Consider the following 18,119-nt stretch of genomic DNA (forward strand, 5'->3'; position numbering starts at 1 on the left):
GAAAGTCCAAACAGCAACAAGGGTCCCCCATCTCACTGGTTGTATTACATCATGGCAGGAATGTTGCAGGACGAGAAGATCACATTTCCAAACAGGAGGTCAGAGCATATGCAAAGGTTAGGTTTGTTAGAATGATTTGTTTTCATAAGAATCCACTCAGGCTTCCACAAGAACTGTCTTAATCCTTTCTGAACAAATACTGTGCACGGCCTAGCCACGGCCTTTAGTGCCCAACCTCTTAAAGACCTCCTCACTTCCCACTGTTGTCACACTTGGTATTCCTCAAACTTGCAGCACATGAATCCTTGGGGCCAAATTGCAGCTAAATCACAGTATGAGGGTGTTTATTTTCTTCTCTGTCTTTTGTAGTTGTGTGATCCCTGGCTCTTGATATATAAGGTTGGCTTGCATATTGTAACCAATAAATTAGTTTTATTCCTATAAACTTGGTAAACAGAGAATAGCTTGTTTCAACTGTTGCCTTTATCCTTTGACAGTCTGAGGATGATGAGAAGCTGAAGAAAAGGAAGGAGAGGTTTGGAATTGTGACAAGTTCAGCTGGAACTGGAACCACAGAGGATACAGAGGTGAACTAAATTTAGAATACTTCTTAGAGCTAGTAATACAGTCAGACAAAACCCCACCAAAATTGTGTGTGCACATGCACACACATGCCCTCCCATGTCAAGGCTTCTGTGTAGGGGTCAGAGGACAACTCTGGGAGTTTCGTTTCTGTAATTGTGAGCTTATTGAGGTGGGCTAGCTTGTGGGCATTCTGGAGACTGGACTCAGGTTGTCAGTTGTCAGGCTTGCTTGACTGACACTTCCACTTGTTTCTTCGTCCTTCTAGGACTCTTGTGTGTGTGGGGGGGGCGGGGGTTTCTGGTTTCTCTGTGTCGTCCTGGCTGTCCTGGAACTTTCTCTTTATACCAGACTGGCCTCAGAATCACAGAGATCTGCCTGTCTCTGCCTCCTTGGGATTAAAGGTGTGCACCACTAACACCCACTTTTCCTCTCTGTTTTATTGTTTGTTTGTTTTCATTTTTGGAGACAGGGTTTCTCTATATATAGCTTTGGCACCTGCCTTGGGACTCTCTTTGTAGACCAGGCTGGCCTCAAACTCACAGAGATCCACCTGTCTCTGCCTCCAGAGAACTGGGATTAAAGGCGCACGCCACCACTGCCTGGCTTCTCTCTGTTTTGTGAGACGGCCTCTCACACTGAGCCTGGATGTCACTAATGGGTTAGGCTGCCTGGTCAGTGAGCTCCAGGAATCTACCTATCTTCCCCTATCCAGTGATAGCTTTACAGACACAGTCCTCATGGTTATTTGTACAATAAGCATTTTACCAACTGGACAATCTTGCTATTCCCTAAAGTTTCTTTATAAATAAGTATATATGCCATGAAAATTATAAATCAAGAGCTGGAGAGATGGCTTAGCAGTTAAGACCACTTGTTGCTCTTGCAGAGGACCTATGTGATCCGTAGCATGTACTTGGTGCACATAAATGTATGTAGGCAAAACAGTCATGCACATCAAAGAAATCTAAAAAATTATGGTCAAATCAATTTATGCTTTTTACTAGGGAAAAAAACTAAAGGAATCTGTAGACTTTGTTCTCCTGAAATAAGACACTATTTATAATGTTTACTGATTTAACAAGATGAGCTTGCTTCAGTTCTGCTTAGAATTATTTCTTATGTGGAAGCTGTCAATAAGCCAGGTATTTCACTAAGTAGGTACATTGGCTTCTCCAGGTTAAGGAGGGTGGTAGGAACAGTGGCTTTGGTTGGAAGTCATTGTCTGTAAGGGAGTAGTAGCTTCTGAGGCTCTTGCAGTTTACATGGGCCAGAGGAGTTTTGTCTCATTTCAAGGAATTATGTCATTAGTCCAAGTGAAATGGGCTTGTAGTGTATTCTGCTTTTAAAAAAGCTGTATCAAACCTGCAGTGTGAATTAACTACAGAAAACTTCCCTGTGTTGAAATGAACATAAAGAACACAAGAACTTTTTCTAAGTCACTCATGGCTCATTTTGTGCCCTCTCCCCTGTATTGCCTTCTTTAAGAGCTGCGTAATCTACATAACTTCCGAGCCCCACTGTAGTCCCCATGACATGGTAGTCAGTAGGCATCTGAACGTAACTAGGCTACCAGTTAGGTTAGGTTATGCTTAGAGGCATCACAGTACCACTTTACAAGATGAAATCTGCTGAAGAATATTCAGACATGAGGGGAAAGACTCCATTTTTTTTTTTTTTTTAAAGCAAATCGGTTGTAGTGGAACATGCTGGTAGGATTTGCTGGCAGAGACAAGAGGAACATGTGTTTGAGGCTACTGGTAGTGGTGGTGCGCATCTTTAATCCTAGCATTAAGAAGGCAGAGGCAGGAGGATCTCTTGAGTTCAAAGCCAGCTGTCTACAAAGCTAGTTCTTGAAAAACCAAATTGGGGGGGGGAGGGAAGGAGAGAGAGAGAGAGAGAGAGAGAGAGAGAGAGAGCGCCATAATAAGGACTTTCTTGCAAACACCCTTCCTTCTCCAGCTTACTCTTTCTGCATTGAAGAGTCACCTTCTCTGTGGCATAGCTACTGCCTCATTGTAGCTGCTCTGTGGATGGTATTGCTTACCCATTGTCCACTGAAATCTTGCGTTTTCTGCCACTCTTTCCTTCTCCCATTTTCCCTTGGTTGTTTTCCCACCTCACACCCTGTTTATTTAACCTTTATTTTTATGTTATGTTATATTTTGTTCAACCTTTGTTTTTATGTGTATGGATGTGTTTTTCGTCATCATTTCTCACCTTTTTCACGAGACCTCTCTGTTTCTGACTGGATAGCTGGAGAGATTCAGGAATAAAGTCTCTGGCTTGAAGTTAGTGGTTATCTCTTCTTAGGCCCTTTTGACAGTTAATGTGGGTTTCGGTTAAAGCGGACAGAAACTTAATCTTGCTATTGTTTTGCAATCTAATTTTTTTTCTTGCTTTTTCATTACAGGCCAAGAAAAGGAAAAGAGCAGAGCGTTTTGGGATTGCATAATGAAAAGTTCATGCTTTCTACCCCATAGTGGTTTCCATTTCTCAAACTCTTCTTGGTTTTTATACACACACACCCTACACACAGTCATGTGCCTCACAGTGAGGAAGTGTGTGCCTTAGATAGGTACATCCTTAAATTCCAGCAGCAGTTTGATTTAACTGCTACTCTGCATTAAGGTTGTTATATTTTTGTTTTTAATTATTTTGCTTATTAATAAAAAGAGAAAGAAAAGAGAACATGTGTTTTATTAGGTGCTCCTTTAAATTCCTAGAGCCAGATTAGACCGCACAGGGAATGTCAGTGGCAAATATTAGGGGGAATTAACTGTAATGCCTTTATCCCATAGGAAAGAAGATAAGAAGATTGAGCCTGCCTTTTAAGCTTCTTTCTTATCTTCTTTGTACTCAGAGATATGCTTTTATTTATTTTTCATGATGAGGCCAAGTCACCCAAAGCTTGAAATAGCCAGGCATTGGTGGCACCTGCTTCTAATCCCAGCACTCAGGAGGCATAAGCAGGTGGATCTCGGAATTCAAGGCCAGCCTGGTCTACAAAGTGAGTTTCAGAACATCTAGGACTACATAGAGAAACTCTGTCTTGAAAAAGCAAATAAATAAATGAGTAGAGGTTGAAATGACCCCTTGAGATGATGTGGAGAAAGTCTGGGAGATTTTAGGGAATGTAAAGGGTAAGATAACGGGCTGGTGACTGATCGTCTTCTGCTTTAAATAAAATAGAATCCAAATGGTCTGACATGCTACTCTCTGGTTAGAGCAGAAGTCGGTGTATGGGAGCTTGATGGTTATAGCTCAAGAAGGCAAATGGGCTGACCAGTCCTTAGGTACGAGTATAGAAATCCAAAGCATGACTATATGTCAGAGATATTAAGTATTGTTACCTAGGTCATTGGGCCATTAGTAGAACAAGATGCCTGGTTTTCGTTTGCTCCCCTATCCCAGTACTGGGGATCAAACATGGCCTTGTACCTGCTGGGTAAGCACTTTACTATTATACAATGGTTCCAGCCATGCCTGCACTTTGTAGTGAGGCTCTGTTAGTGTGTCCTCTTCTGCCAGAATTGTGGCAGAATGCTATTGCAGCCACAGCAGTGATGTCTTATATATCACTAAAATCATTTGGTTGTCTAAGCAGACTGCTTGTTTTTCTAAGTTATATGTAGATCTGAAACCTGCTACTTAGCCAAGTCCCCTCCCTACATCCTTTTTTTTCCCTCCCGGCCTGAGACGTGCTGTGTCAACCAGGAGGCCTTGAGTCAGCCTTCTTAGAGCTGTGATTACCGGCAGGCACCGCCACCTGCATGGGTTTCTCATTTCAGTCTCTATATTTCCGGATCAATAAATGCTTGGCTTTGGAGATTTCTTTGGGAAGATCATGAGAGTTGCCTTACTTGAAAACTTTGCTGACATAATTAAACCTTGTGTTGCTGTGATGTAAATCTTAATCCTCATTTCTACCAAAATCCAGCTGGTTTTGTGATTAATCGAGAGTTCACCTTGCTAACATTACAGTCTTGTGCCATGGAGCACTGCAGATTCAAGGCCAGCTGGCTTCTGCATCAGTCTGCCTCCTAAGAAAGGTAGGAACCTAAGTTTAGGCATTTTAGAAAAACTTCAGTGGCGCCATGGTGAACAGAGCCAAGGTTGCCCTTTTATTATATAATTTGTCACCTCCTCAGCCAAATGATGTAATTGGATGAGGTTCTCTTCCCGTCATTCTCTTCTGCCGGCCCCACCCCCTTTTTTACACTAGACTGTAACCTCCAGTTATTTTTTTCCTCTCCACAGTATCTTCATCTGAAAACCAGAAAAATGCTGTTTTGTATTAAAAACAGAGTATAGGTTCATTAGGATTTATATCTCAGAATGATTATAAATAAATATTGAAGAAATAAAGTTGATGTATATAATATAATGTAGCAGTATAGGTCTTTTAATTTGGGGGGTTTGGTGTTTTTTTTGTTTTTGTTTTTTTATTTTGAAGACAAGATTTCTCTGTGTAACAGCCCTAGCTGTCTTGGAACCTGCTCTGTAGACCAAACTCAGAGACTTGCCTCCTGAGTGCTGGTGTTCAAGGGGTGCGCCACCACCACCCAGCTTTATTTATTTTTGGGACAGGTTGTCTCTGTGAGGTAGCTCTGAGTGTCCTGTAAGTCCCTACATAGACGAGGCTGGCCTCAAATTCACAGAAATTTACCTGCCTCTATATCCTCAATGTTACTATTAAAGTCACTTCTGGTATCTGTGTTTTTTGTTGTTTTTTTGTTTTTGTTTGTTTGCTTGCATGTTTTTGTGGTTTTTTGTTTGTTTGTTTTGTCTTGTTTTTGTTTTTTGATACAGGGTTTCTCTCTGTTGACCTGACTGCCCTGGGACTTGCTCTGTAGACCTGGCTGGCCTTGAACTCAGAGATTTGGTACCCCTTACCCTCTTCTCACTGTGCTCTGGGATCAAAGGTTTGCACCACCACAGCCCCGCTCTGATCTTAATCTGTTTATCTTCCATAACCTTGCAGAGACACGCTCAATTTAACCTCGAATTCTCTCTGATCTCTCCTACCCCTCATTTTTGAGATGGTGTCTCACTTTGTAGCCCAGGCTGGTTCTAAATTCACAGCATTCTTCAGCTTCAGTCTCCTGAGTGCTAGGATTATTAGTAGTGGTGGGATTTCTACCATGCCTGGCTAAGATTCTTTTATGGTTTTACTTTTATGTGTATGTGATGTATGTGTTCATATGGGTAGTTATGTGTGCCTATTGTAGCTGGTGGTCCAGTCAGATTTCTTCCTCGATTGATAACCATTAATTTATTGAGACAGGACCCCTTACTGAATCTGTAGCTCATTGATTTAGCTACGCTGACTGGCCAATAATTTCCAAGGATCCACCTGTCTCTAACCTCCAGTTCTGGAGTTACAGACAATACTACTAGACCCATTTTTTCTTCTTTTTTTTATGTAGGAACTAGGAGTCCAAACTCAGGGTCTTTATACTTGAACAGCAGGCATTTACTTTACTAATCCCAGTCTTTACTTCCTTTGCTTTACCCAGATCTTAAACCAAAACCCAGAGTCTGATTTTGTACCCCTGACCTGCCTCAAACTCACAAAGGTCCATGCCTCAATTAAAGGTGTGCACCACTGCTCTTGGCTTTTCCCAGATCTTTTATGGTGCTTCCCAAATGTGTAGTTTTTTTCCCCCTTTTCTTTTAATTAACCCCTTTTGTTCCATTTCTCCAGCTGTTCATACATTGGTCAGAAGATTCTCTTAACTTCTAAGCCTGAGCATCCTGTTCTGTGTCCTTTTAGTCATTTTGCACAGTGAGCATGACTAGATCAGAATACCTGTGTTTTTACTAATTTAGTCCTTACAGCCTAAGTCCGTTTTGTTTGACTAGACAGTCCTCTAGGTTTGGGACCCAAGCAGCGCTCTTCATCCCCCAGTTGATGCAGCATCAACATTCCCCTGGAGTTCTTAAGGGATCTGGTCAGTGCTATAGCCACAGTGAGGACCGGGGCCCTTAGCTATGACGTTGTACCTTTTTATGGTTCTGTCTGCCCTGAGAACGGCTGAAGGGAAAAAGGCTAGAAGCTTTGGGGTGAAGACTTTAGGAAGAAGGAAGCTATGAAAGCAGAATTTCTTAGTCTTTGAGACTTGTTGACATGAGAAACAGGAAATTCAGATAGTTGAGATAGGATGACTTTTTTTTTTCTTTTTGAGACAGGGTTTCTTTGTGTATGTGTAGCCTTGACTGTCCTGTCCTGAAACTCACTTTGTAGACTATACTGGCCAGGAACTCTGAGATTCACCTGCCTCTACCTCCTGAGTGCTGGGATTAAAGGTGTGTGCCACCATTCCAGCGAGGATAAGTTTTTCTTTTCTTTTCTTTTCTTTTCTTTTCTTTTCTTTCTTTCTTTCTTTCTGGAAGGGGGAGGGGTTGAGACAGAGTTTCTTTGTGTAGTCTTTGCTATCCTAGACTTAGCTCTATAGACCAGGCTGGTCCCAAACTCACGGATAAGTTTTTCTTAACTGTTCTCTTGTGCAAAGCCTCCAGCAATGGCACTTACTTTCTGTTTATTAATCCCTCCAAAATCTAACCTTCAGGATCTTTCTGCTTCTCCCTCCCAAGGACTTGGATTACAGGCTTGTGCCAGCATGCCTGGTTTTGTGTGGTGCTGGGCAGGAACTCTATCAGCTATGCTACATCCCCATCTGTCAGCTGAAAGACACTGGAAAAGGTTCCATACTCAGCCAGCCCTTTGGACCCAAGGTGTTTCTCAGCTTTCTCACTTCTGTTGCCCCTGGATTCAGTTTTCCGCCTCTCATATAATTTAACAACAGATTAAATAGATTAAAACATGTTATTGCATGTTAACTACCTGGGTTTGATTCCTTGTTCTACCTTACTACTTCTGGATCCTGACTGTTTCCAAACTATTGTGAGGGCTGCAGTGAGAATTCCATGGTGTTATCGTGTGCCCAGCACACATTCCTGATGTAGTTTACACAGTGTTAGCCCTGAAGTCTCCCAAAGTAAAATTGAGATGTAGGACAAATGGGGACACCTCCCTCCCACACACCTGGACAAGCAGGTTCCAGCTAGAGGATGGGGGTTGGGTGGTGAGTGGCATAATCTGGGCCTTCGTGTACATAAATTTACCTGTTCATGCAGTCTGACTCTTTTATAGGGGCACATATACATGAGACCAAGAGACCCCCTTAGTCTAGCTGATTGGCAGGAAAGCTTTAATGGAACTAAAGGGTCAGAGAAAGCCAGGTGGCACATTGAATCCTGTGACTCAAGCAAGATTACTCTAATGCCTTAGAAATTATGCTGTGGGCATGTGGGAGTTTTTATAGTGGATTCAATGTTTGAAACACTGAATGAACTACGGTGGGGAGCTGCCAGCTTGATTTTGGGAATACTCTAGAGGCAGCCAGGATTGGAGGACTCTGTTATATTATTTTAGTGCCTAGACTTTTCATTCTGTGTAAGTAGGTGTCTTGTGATCTTTGGGACTGTTTTATATCTAGTTCTCAGAAGAACTCTTGTCATCTCCCTTTCCCAGTGTCTGTCCATCCTGTCATCATTCCCCAATGCCCTCAGTGCCTCCTCTCTTGCTTCAAGGACTCATCTGAGTTCGTTTGTTCTTCTCTCAAAGCCTCTCTAGTTGTTAGTCTCTCGGGTGCAGACATGACGCTCAGTCAGGGAGAAGAGCTCACCACGGAATTCTGAACTCTTTGACTGCTTTATTTTCCTTTTTTCAGGTTCAAGTGCTGGATTGTGTCATGTGACCGTTCCAAAACTCAGAGCACCCTATGGCCATCTTTGCCCTCTGTCACATAACTTGAAAACTGCCTGATGGCCTTTTGCAATGGTTCCTTCCTATAATCTTGATGTCAGTGAAGAAGTCCTTTCCTGGCATTCCAGTGCCCCTGTCAACCCATACTCCTCAAACACCCTTAACAAACAAAGGCAATCACATACATGATGTAACAGATACACAAAGTTAAGAATTACACTAATAATGAATGACACTTTCAGAGGAGCACTGGCTAGTCCACACAGGTAAGGTGTGGGAAGTGCCAGCTCCCACTGAATTGCTAGGCCATGTCCTCAAGCCTCTTAGGAGATAGAAAAGACCAGGAAACTGAGGCTTAACTCAGGTTTGTATTCATAAGAGAACCTTTTCCCCCTGGAAAGGTATTTACTTGGTGGTGATAAAGAGGCAGTATTTGAAGTTTAATGCCCCAGCTCTCTAAACTATAGTAGAGAAGTTTACCTGATAACCTAATTATCTGACCCTTACCTTTTCCAAGATCAATAGACATTTGACCTTGGAGGAAAGCATCTTCTCGCTGCTTCTATTGCTCTCCTCCACCAAGGAAGTGTGGTTGGTGGTGATGGTCAAATGTGTCTTGTTCTTTAAGATGGGGTAGAAAAAAAGATGAAGAACAGGGCCAGAGAGAGGCTTGGGACTAACAGCTGCTACATGGGAAGTGAGTTGAAAGGCTCAGCGGCCCTTGTCCATTCCTTGTAGGAGACATCTCCTTTTCTCACTGTGAGATAGGAGTTAGGTACCAAGGATAGTCACACACTTTTGTCCTTCCCATGGTCTGCCCCAATTAAAAGAAGCATGATCTCAGGAAGCACAGACCTCCCTGGCCAGGCCTCGGTTCAGTACTTTTCTACGTCATGTCATGTAGCTGTAATCTCCCCTCTCCCCCATCCTCTCAAGATCTTGTCTGGAGCCAAGAGGCCACAGGTGAGGTATGGTTAGGGTGTGGAGATTTTCAGCTCCTTGGCTTCAGGCATTGTCCAGCTGAGAGGCGGAGGGTACTTGTGCTCTGAAGCCTGACTCCTTTGAGCCTCACATCTCTTCACCACCATTGTGGTGCCCTGGTTATCTAGTCCCACAGCGAGAGGTATTTTATGTCCATAAAGTGCCCGTGGTAAGTGCTCAGAATTCATCTCTTGGCTGTGGCGGGTGCTGCTGTTTCTCATTCCATCAAGGGGAAGAAACTGAGGCACAGTGAGTCCAGAGGAGGGTGGGTTGGATTGTGGGAGGAATGAATGGGCCCAGGTAGTGACTTGAAGTGGCAGCTAATCGCTTGCCTGCTTCCTAAGCCTTCCAAACCAAGGATTCTCCATCCTCCCATCCTCTGCTGTAACTGGCCTTGTCACATGCCTGTACTGTCCCATCCCTGCTGTCAGGTACTGCTATATTCCAAAAATAAAAGATAAAATTATAGACACTCTTCTCCCTTGTTCTCCCTTCTTCCACCCTGAGCTTTGGGGTAGGGGACTAAAATGTCCCCCTTCAGAATCCCTTCCACTTGGTCTGCTGGCTGTACTCCCTAGCCTAGAGCAGTGATTTGGATTCAGATGCCCTAGAACCTTCAGCCTCTTTACTATTTTTTTGACCCTTAACCCTTCCCAGACCTGGGGGGACTCTGGGATCTCTAATTTTTATTGACCTGAAGATAGAGGCTGAGAGCAGGGGCATTCCACAGGCTCTTTGGTCTCTTGGCTGAGGGGGATTGGGGATAAGCAGGCTGTGCCCTCTGGCTAATAGTACCACAACTAAGGTAGGCCTGAGGGGTATTTTAGTAGCTCTCATAGATCTGGATGTTGAGGTTTCCCTCCCCCCCAGCTCTTAAGTCAGAACTTTTTTCTGTTTCCATGACCACTCAGCTCAACCCGTTTGGCTCAAGAAGGTTGGTTAGGGTGATTATGGGTTAGAAGCTTCCATGTGTCGATCCTCTTGCCCTTTCCTCCCATTCCCAACCCTGGAGGCTTAATACAAGTGCTTAAGGAGGTTGGTATTGGGGAGAGCAGGGACCAGTGGGGCACAGTGGGCAGGGTCCCTCCTATTCCAGTAAAGCCAAATACCAAAAAAAAAATATGAAAAGTCATAATAAATAAATAAATAAAAAATTCCCAGGTCCTTCCTTTGCCTTATTCCACTTCTGGCTACTGTTGGAAGGAGAGAGGGAAGAAGCTAAGAATGGATTTCTGATTTACTCCTACTGAGTTGTCAGGGGAACTCCCCAATCTATATCAAGCCTCACCTTGCTGGTAGAAGAAAGGAGGCTTGGGGCAGGGCTTTCATTTTACTCCCATTTCAGTCTCTTTCTCCTTGTCTGTCTTTAGCCTCTATTCCTTTGCCTTCTCAGTGTTGCTCTGTTTGCTCCTCTGTCTCTATCCTTCCATCTTCTTCCTCTGTCTCTACATCTCTTGTCTTCTTGCCAAGCCTTCTCACCTGCAAATCTCAGGTACATTTCACCCTGACTGCCCTTCCTTTCTCCCAGCCCCTCACCCTCCATCCCCACCTGCCTCCCTCTGTTGTATTGCACACTGCTTGGTCAGGGAACAAGGTGTGATGTTCATGGGAAGAGGTGGAGGGCACTCTAGGGCTTGGGGGAGTGGGGACCAGGGCTGGGGTCTTGGGGGAGGGTCTATGAGGGAGGCATCCACTGTAGCCCACACCTTAGGAGCAGCCACAGCGATCCACCACCATGCCAGGGATCTTGCCGTAGATAATCTGCTGCTTGTCATTGAAGTAGAGCATGTTGATTGGGGACATCTTGGTAGGGGTGCAGCAGGGCCCAGCGGAGCCTCTTGGATTGGCCTGTTGCACCAAGTGGGTGTGTGGATACTTTTGCATGAACATGTACTCGCACTGGCCGGAGCAGTAGTTGGCCTTGTAGCGTTTAGGTGCGATGATCCAGTCCCAGCCAAAAGCCTCAAAGTCCACCGTGAGAGGGTATCGGCAGCAGCGGGACTCACTCGAGTGTTCATCGCAGTCCAGGCCTAGGTTCCGCCGGGACCTTTTTGTGTTCTCTAGGACTCGAAGCTCCATGAAAGGATGCTGAGGGTCAGGGAGAGGGGAAAGAGATGTGACATAGCCCTGAACAGTTTCTCTTACTTTCCTACCTGCATCTCAACAGGAGCATCAGATCAAAAACCATTGACATCTTGGCTTGTTCCTTGCTCCCACCGACAGACCTACCCACTTCTCTTGCCATCTAGCTATCTCTTCTGCTCATGTTCCTTAATTCTTCCTTTCCTGGCAGTGTGACCTCATCATATCGTCATCATCAATGGCCAGGTTCTTTACTTTTGATTCGAGGTGGAATCTTACACAGCTCAGGCTGGCCTCAAATTTGCTGTGTATCAGAAAATGGTCTAGAACTCCTGATCCTCCTGTCTGGCCTCCCTAGTGACAGGATTAGACAACACCATGCCCAGACAAGGGTCAGTTTTGTGTTCCCACGGGTCTCCCACTAACTGACACCGTCACCCCAAATCCAGTTTCAGTTTTCAGCTGTTACCTGGCTTAAATCCCTGAAAAGTGATAGTTTGCAACCCCACCTCCACCTCCTCTGAAATTAGTTCCTGGCCCCAACCTCCACATTCCTGATCTACCTTTTCTAACCCCCATCTCCTGGGGACAGGTTACACATATCCACCACCACTTCAGGCCCCCTGCTCACCAGCCCCTCAGCTCCTGGCCCAAGGGAAGTGACGGCCAGGTCTGTGCCACTGGGATCAAAGGCGTTGATCTCGATGCCCCAGTTGCTCTGTGGCTGGCGAAACCAGCTGTGCAGCACTTGCTTGAAGTCGATGCTCTGCCAGTGGCCGGACCGCGAATGTAGCTCAATCTTTAGTGAACGGATACGGATGTGACGCCGGCCTCCACCCCCTCCCCCTGCGGTCCCTTCCCCAGTTAGGGGTTTCAGTCGCAAGATCTGCAGGTAGACTGTGGCTGGGCGGGGCACAGGCCGGAGGTACACCCACAGCTGGGCCTTCAGTACCTTTGTGAACATCACCTTGGGGCTGAAGTGGAAATGGCAACAGAGAGGGCTGCCATCTGTCTGCACTGCAGGGTCCGCTGATAAGAGAGAAGGGGGTACAGCATCAGCAAAGGGTGTTTGTGGAGGGGTTTAGCAGCTGTGGGTGGCTTTAGCAGATTCTTCTCAGCCTGTCTTCCAGTTCTTCTTTACCCTTCTCCTGTGCCTATCTTGTTAACTAGTATGTCTCTGGTGCCTAAAATTGTCTCATCTATAGGATAATAAATTTGTTAGGCCCTACCGATCTATACCCATTCTCTCCACCATTTCTCCTAACACAGAGGATCCATCTACCAAATGACCCGCTAAAGTACTTACTGAGTCTCCCTCCATCTGAAGCCTTCTTTGCCTCTGTGCTTCTCAGTCAGTCTCTCGTGTTTTCTGAATCTTTAATGTTCTTCATAGAAGCTACCTGCTGTCTACAAGTTACCTTGCCCTGGTTTGTCTCGTGGGCAGGTGGCACCTGGCAGTCCACCTCACCCCCCAAAAAAGCAAAAAGAGGCATCAGAGGAAATAACCCAGGGTTCAGAGAGATGGAGTGTGGGCTAAATTTATAAAGTAAACGAGAATTCAGATCTAGGCTCCCTATTTGCAGTAACACACCTTACAGAATGGAACTACCAGGCATTCCTCTCTCAGCTGCTGAAGGAAGGAAACTGTGGACTATCTGTCCTGCTTGTCCAGAGCATCAGAAATAATACTTAACACACCAAGGCAACTATAAGCAGTCATCTTTCTACCCTTGAGCTCCCTTTGTTTACTCAGTCCCAACTTTACATTTCGGCCCTTTTCCCTTGTTCCTTTGGCCCTTAAAAACCATTGAGGATGGGGGCTGGAGAGATGACTCAACGGTTAAGAGCATTGCCTGTTCTTCCAATGGTCCTGAGTTCAATTCCCAGCAACCACATGGTGGCTCACAACCATCTATAATGAGGTCTGATGCCCTCTTCTGGCCTTCAGGCATACACACAGACAGAATATTGTATACTAAATAAATAAATATTAAAAAAAAAGAGCCATTGAGGATGGTTCTTAATATATCCCTTTGCTTCTGTTCCAGCTCCTCTGTTTTCCTTAAACTCTTTCAGTCTTTGTTTCGTCATATATCCTTGGCTGTTCTGGAACTCACTAAGTGGCCATGCTAGCCTCAGCTCACAGCACTCCTCCAATCTCATCTTTCCAAGTGCTGATATTACAGTATGTCCCATGATGCCAAGCTCTCCCTAACCGCCTAAGTGTGTTAGAGATGCCCTAAGTTATGTGTCCTTTGACAGGCATATCCATTCTCACTGTAAATAGGAAGAATGCAGTAGGGTTTTCCAGAGCCATGTAAGTTTGGTGCTGTCTAGGCCCTTACCTATCACACCCAAGTATTACCACCTGTACAGTCATGGAGACCGTAACATCTGTTGTCTCCGGTTAGCTCCCCATTACTCCAGGAAGAGGATTCTCCAAATGTGGTGAGGGAGAAAGTACTTAATGACTATATACTCAGAACATGACACACCATGTCCTTCTGCACCGTCTTTTCCCTTTGTTCTTCCAGTATCTGCTCCCGTCAGGTAGGGTAGGGATGAGGAGTGGACATTCAGAGGTTAGGAGGGCAGTCAGAGTGACAAGCATCCAAATGCATACCACATCTAATTGCAGTATGGAGATCTGTGTGTGCATGTTCATGTGTTACTGGGGAGCAAACCTAGGGCCTCACACCTGCTAAGGCCGGCTTTGAACTTCAGAAATCCCTGACTCAGTCTCCTGAGTAGCTGGGATTACATGCAGGTACCACCAGGTCCAGGTAGAATTATCTGTTTCTTGCCTTTAGATACTTATTCCTTTGAGGGTGTATACTTGTCTTGAGCCTGTTTTCCCTCATCGTAGTTTCTGCGACTGCCATAATGCAATGGCAGGTTCTTCCTAGACTCTTCCTGGCAGCAACCAAAGTAAGTTTAACCATCACCTGGCTTGCCCACCAAACTCCCCAGTGCGATACAGACAATCCTGTGCATTAAAGAATGTGACAAATAACAATAGCTTCTCAATAAATGCTCACTTCATAAACTAAGCAGCCCACTTAAAGCTGGGACAGGGTGATGCGATATCCCTCTCAAGTCTGGTTCCTTTGCACAAGGGTTCCTCTAGCTCTACCTTAGGGGATCCACATATATGTCTCTGTGCACATGCAGACAGGCAATGTTTCTAACGGACAGGAAGTAGGGAAGGGAGAGGTTGGAGATAGTAAGGTAAGACTGAAGAGACTGAAGGCAGGCTAGAGGGCTGTAGTAAGGAGAGGAAATGTTTGGGAAATGGAGAATACTGGGTGGGCTCGACTGGAGTGGCAGGGGTTAAGAGGGCAAAGGTAGGGGAGAGTCAAACCTCAAGGGGTAGGGATGATAAGGTGCAGAAGGAACAAAGAAGCAGGTAAAGCCACAGAGGGAAAGGACTTGAGAGTCCCCAACACCCATTTAGGCCCAGCTCTGGTGGGGAGGGGAAGGGGCCACATCTGTGTTGGATTGATTTGGTTGGTGGCAGGCAGCAGGTCAGGTTTAGTAGGCGGTGCTGATGGGGGAGAGAGGTCATTGCACTATTTTCAGCAAAAGCCCAGCCCCCTCTCTGCTTACAGCCTCCACCCCACCACTCGCTCTCTCCCAACTCAGGCTGGATGGCCCAGGGGCAGGAGGTTGGGCGAGAGGGCAGGGGCCTCTGAGCAAGCACAGGAGAGACAAACTGAGGGGCTGGGCTTGGCTCCCAGAAGAGCAGGGGGCTGGGTTCCCAGGGACGAAGACTGGGGTGGGAGAGTGAGGAGTGAGAGGGTAGAGGGAACTAGGGCAGGCAGAACCGCCTCGGAAAGGTGGGGGCTGGGGTCCGGGGTTGGCTGGGGGAGGGGAAGAGGGGGAGGGGAGCAGAGGCCATCTCTGCTGACAAACACCTCCCCCGATTAGCAGAGCACAAGTCTCTTATTAAAGCGGGTCCCTGGGGATTAGACTATAAAAGTCTCTTTTTCCTTTTCCCCTCTCTCTCTCCCTCCCCTCCCCTCTACTCCCCCTCCCTCTCTTAAGGTCGCAGCTACACTCTTAAAGGGGAAGTACAATACCTGGTTTGAAACCCAGTTCCTGGATTACCTAAAGTCCTGGAGTGGCATTAAAATGGAAGTTAGGGTGAGACCCCAGCCTCATCTAGTGGTGCACTCCCGCCCCCAGGCTAACCCCTACTGCCCACCCAGTTCATGTATTGAGTCCCTTCACTTGCTGTTACTCCCCACTACCAGAGTTAATTCTGGGCTCAAGCCTTTTGGTTAAGGGGTGCTAGGAAGAGTGAAGGGTAACAGGAAGCCCACAGCTAGGCCACTCACCCTGGAAACACACACTTTACATCACACAGACCAGAATAAGAAAATTTTAGGTCATTCATAATTTCTCTACAACTGTTTTCTAGATAGAACCCTTTCCTCATCCCTGCCCTATTCAATCTCAGACTGACTCTGGTTTCCAAAAGTAGAAGTATTAAGAACATGGGAGACTGAGAACTCAAGATCAGATCTCCATGCCCCCCCCCTACACACACACACACACACACACACACACACACACACGAATTTCCTGGTTCTTTGAGTTTTCTTTACAAGCCTGACCAAGTTGGAGTTGAATTCTGCAGAAACTGGGTGGCAATGCCAAGCACTCAACCTTCCAGATGTACACCTGGGTACCTCTACCACGGGGGTGGACCACTAGAATTTCCCGCAGCCCCCAGCTTTTTATGACCCATCTGCCAATAAACCAGTCTCCCCCACCCCTTCTGTTCAGAGCCATAAAACCAAAGGAGGGGGGCTTGCCAAACCACTAGGGAATAGAGAAAGCCTGGTTCCCTGAAGTTGGGGGGGGGGACACGACAATCGGTGGGGGAGGGGAGCAGGGTGTCACCTGACCCTAGGGAGAGCAGGCAGTGGGGGCGGTAGTATTGGCCTGGATTTTCCAGGCCATAAAATTTCAAAGCAGCTCATGTCTATTAGAGTGTTCATCCTCCGTTTGGCCAGAGGCTCGGATGCCTGGGTTCTCCCATCCCCCTCACCTAGTTCTTTCTCCCTGGGTCTTCTCTGGCTCCAGCTGTGGGTAGGACGGGGAATAAGGGGCAGAACACTAAGGTGAGAGTAACCAAACGATACTCATTAAGTCGCAAGCGCAGTGGAGTGGAGTTGTTTGAACTCTTTCTGTTCCAGGAGGGAACAGCTCTTCAAGCTCCTAGGGGCTACCCAGCGCGAGATCAGGTGCAGAAAGAAAAGGTGTCAGTCAGAGGGACACCAGGTTTGGGTCCTATGCCTGTGGGGTTAGAGGAACCTCAGTTCTCCGCAGCCTGGTGGGCGCCTTACACAGCACCAGGCAGGGAGTTGGTGCTGGTGCCAGAGCAATAGGAAGATGGCACTGCGGCCCAGCTGGGACTGCCCTGGTCGCGGAATCTACCCACCTAGCGCTTCAAGGAGAATCACTGTTGGGTGCCAATTTCTGGGACAACTTCAACTCGAATCTTTTTCCACACAAGGGTGGGAAGCAATATCTGCCCGGTTTGGTTTACCCCCCCACCCCCACCCCCAACGGGGCGTGCACTCAACTCCGCTGTCCATCTTCACTGTTCGAAAAAGTTGTGTGGAGTGGCCCGGCTCCCCAATCCGTCAAGTTTTTGCAGAATGGCCTTCCGGGTCCTTCCCGAGATTGGACGGCACCGCGCGCACCCCGTAGCCCACTTACTCTCCTGGGCCATGCTTATGACCGTCTCCGTGGTAGCGTGGTACTCGTCCTCTTCCAAGAAGTCCTCGGGTTGCAGCGCGTCGCCTTGGAAGTCGTGCAGATCCAGGATCTGCTGCAGCGGCGGCGCCTTAGGCAGCAGCTGCTTCACCACCTCCCGGCTGATGTTGGGCGCCTCCTTGAGCCGCAGTTTGCTCAGGATCTGCGACTTGATGCTCTCCAGGCGCAGCTCGCGGCTGTGCTGCCGCCACACGCAGACGGGGCAGCCGTCCGGCTCCGGCGCAGCGGACGGGGCCGGCCGGCTCGAGCGCTCCCCCCCGACCCCGGCCGCCGCCGCCGCCGCCGCTGCCGCCGCCGCCGCCGCGGGGCCCTCGGCTGCCTCCCCCCGGGGCCGCAGCTCCAGGGCGAGGAGCAGGAAGCCCAGCAGCAGCGGGGCCGCGAGCACCATGCTGCAGGGGAGGGGAGGAGGACTGGGGGGCGGGGACGCCGGAGTCCCGCGGGGAGGGGGCGGAGGGAAGAGGGAGGAGGAGGGGGTCCGGGCGGCGCGGGATTGGGGGCTGCCCGGCCGAGGGGGGGCCGGGGGCCGGGGGCGGCGGGCGCACGGGCGGGGCGGGCGGGCGGCCGGGGCGGGCGGCTGGGGGGGCCCAAGCCCGGGCCGGGCCCTTTATAGCCCCGGCCCCCGTGTCGTCAGCGGCCGCGATTGGCTGCGGAGCCAACAAAAGAGGTAGCGCTGTCATCCGAGGCGAGAGAGGGAGCCGGAGAGAGCCGAGGAAAAGAGAGAGAGAGGGAGGGAGCGAGGGAGAGCACGGGCCCAGAGAAAGATGAAGAGACCGAGCGAGAGATGAGGGGGAGGGGGGAGGCCAGGAGGGACCGAGTCAGAGAGACCGGGGACAGACGGAGCGATGAGTAGGGGTTGGGGGTGGGGGAAGAGGCAGATCCAAAGAGACCCAGATAGGAAGGGAAGAGGAAGAGACAAAAG

The 18,119-nt window shown here is 47.7% G+C and overlaps 2 protein-coding genes across 2 annotated transcripts in view; one reads left to right on the plus strand and one right to left on the minus strand.

The window, feature by feature from the left end:
- Positions 1–3,273, plus strand: part of Sarnp (SAP domain containing ribonucleoprotein) — a 57,545-nt gene extending 54,272 nt beyond the window's left edge. The window contains exons 10-11 of the mRNA XM_048418178.2: positions 498–587; positions 2,996–3,273. Of these exons, the coding sequence (XP_048274135.1) occupies positions 498–587; positions 2,996–3,037 (132 nt within the window). The 3' untranslated portion in view covers positions 3,038–3,273. The remainder of the gene's footprint in view (positions 1–497; positions 588–2,995) is intronic.
- A 5,007-nt stretch (positions 3,274–8,280) lies between these two features.
- On the minus strand, positions 8,281–17,624 carry Gdf11 (growth differentiation factor 11). Its single transcript, XM_048418367.3, has 3 exons — positions 17,144–17,624; positions 12,048–12,445; positions 8,281–11,422 (listed from the first exon to the last, which is right to left on the minus strand). Exons 1-3 carry the CDS (start codon positions 17,586–17,588, stop codon positions 11,042–11,044), a joined length of 1,224 nt encoding a protein of 407 aa, XP_048274324.2. The 5' UTR covers positions 17,589–17,624; the 3' UTR covers positions 8,281–11,041.
- Positions 17,625–18,119: the final 495 nt, after the last annotated feature.

This window comes from Myodes glareolus, chromosome 26 (genome assembly GCF_982192425.1).
Source record: "Myodes glareolus chromosome 26, mMyoGla1.1, whole genome shotgun sequence".
Taxonomy (NCBI): domain Eukaryota; kingdom Metazoa; phylum Chordata; class Mammalia; order Rodentia; family Cricetidae; genus Myodes; species Myodes glareolus.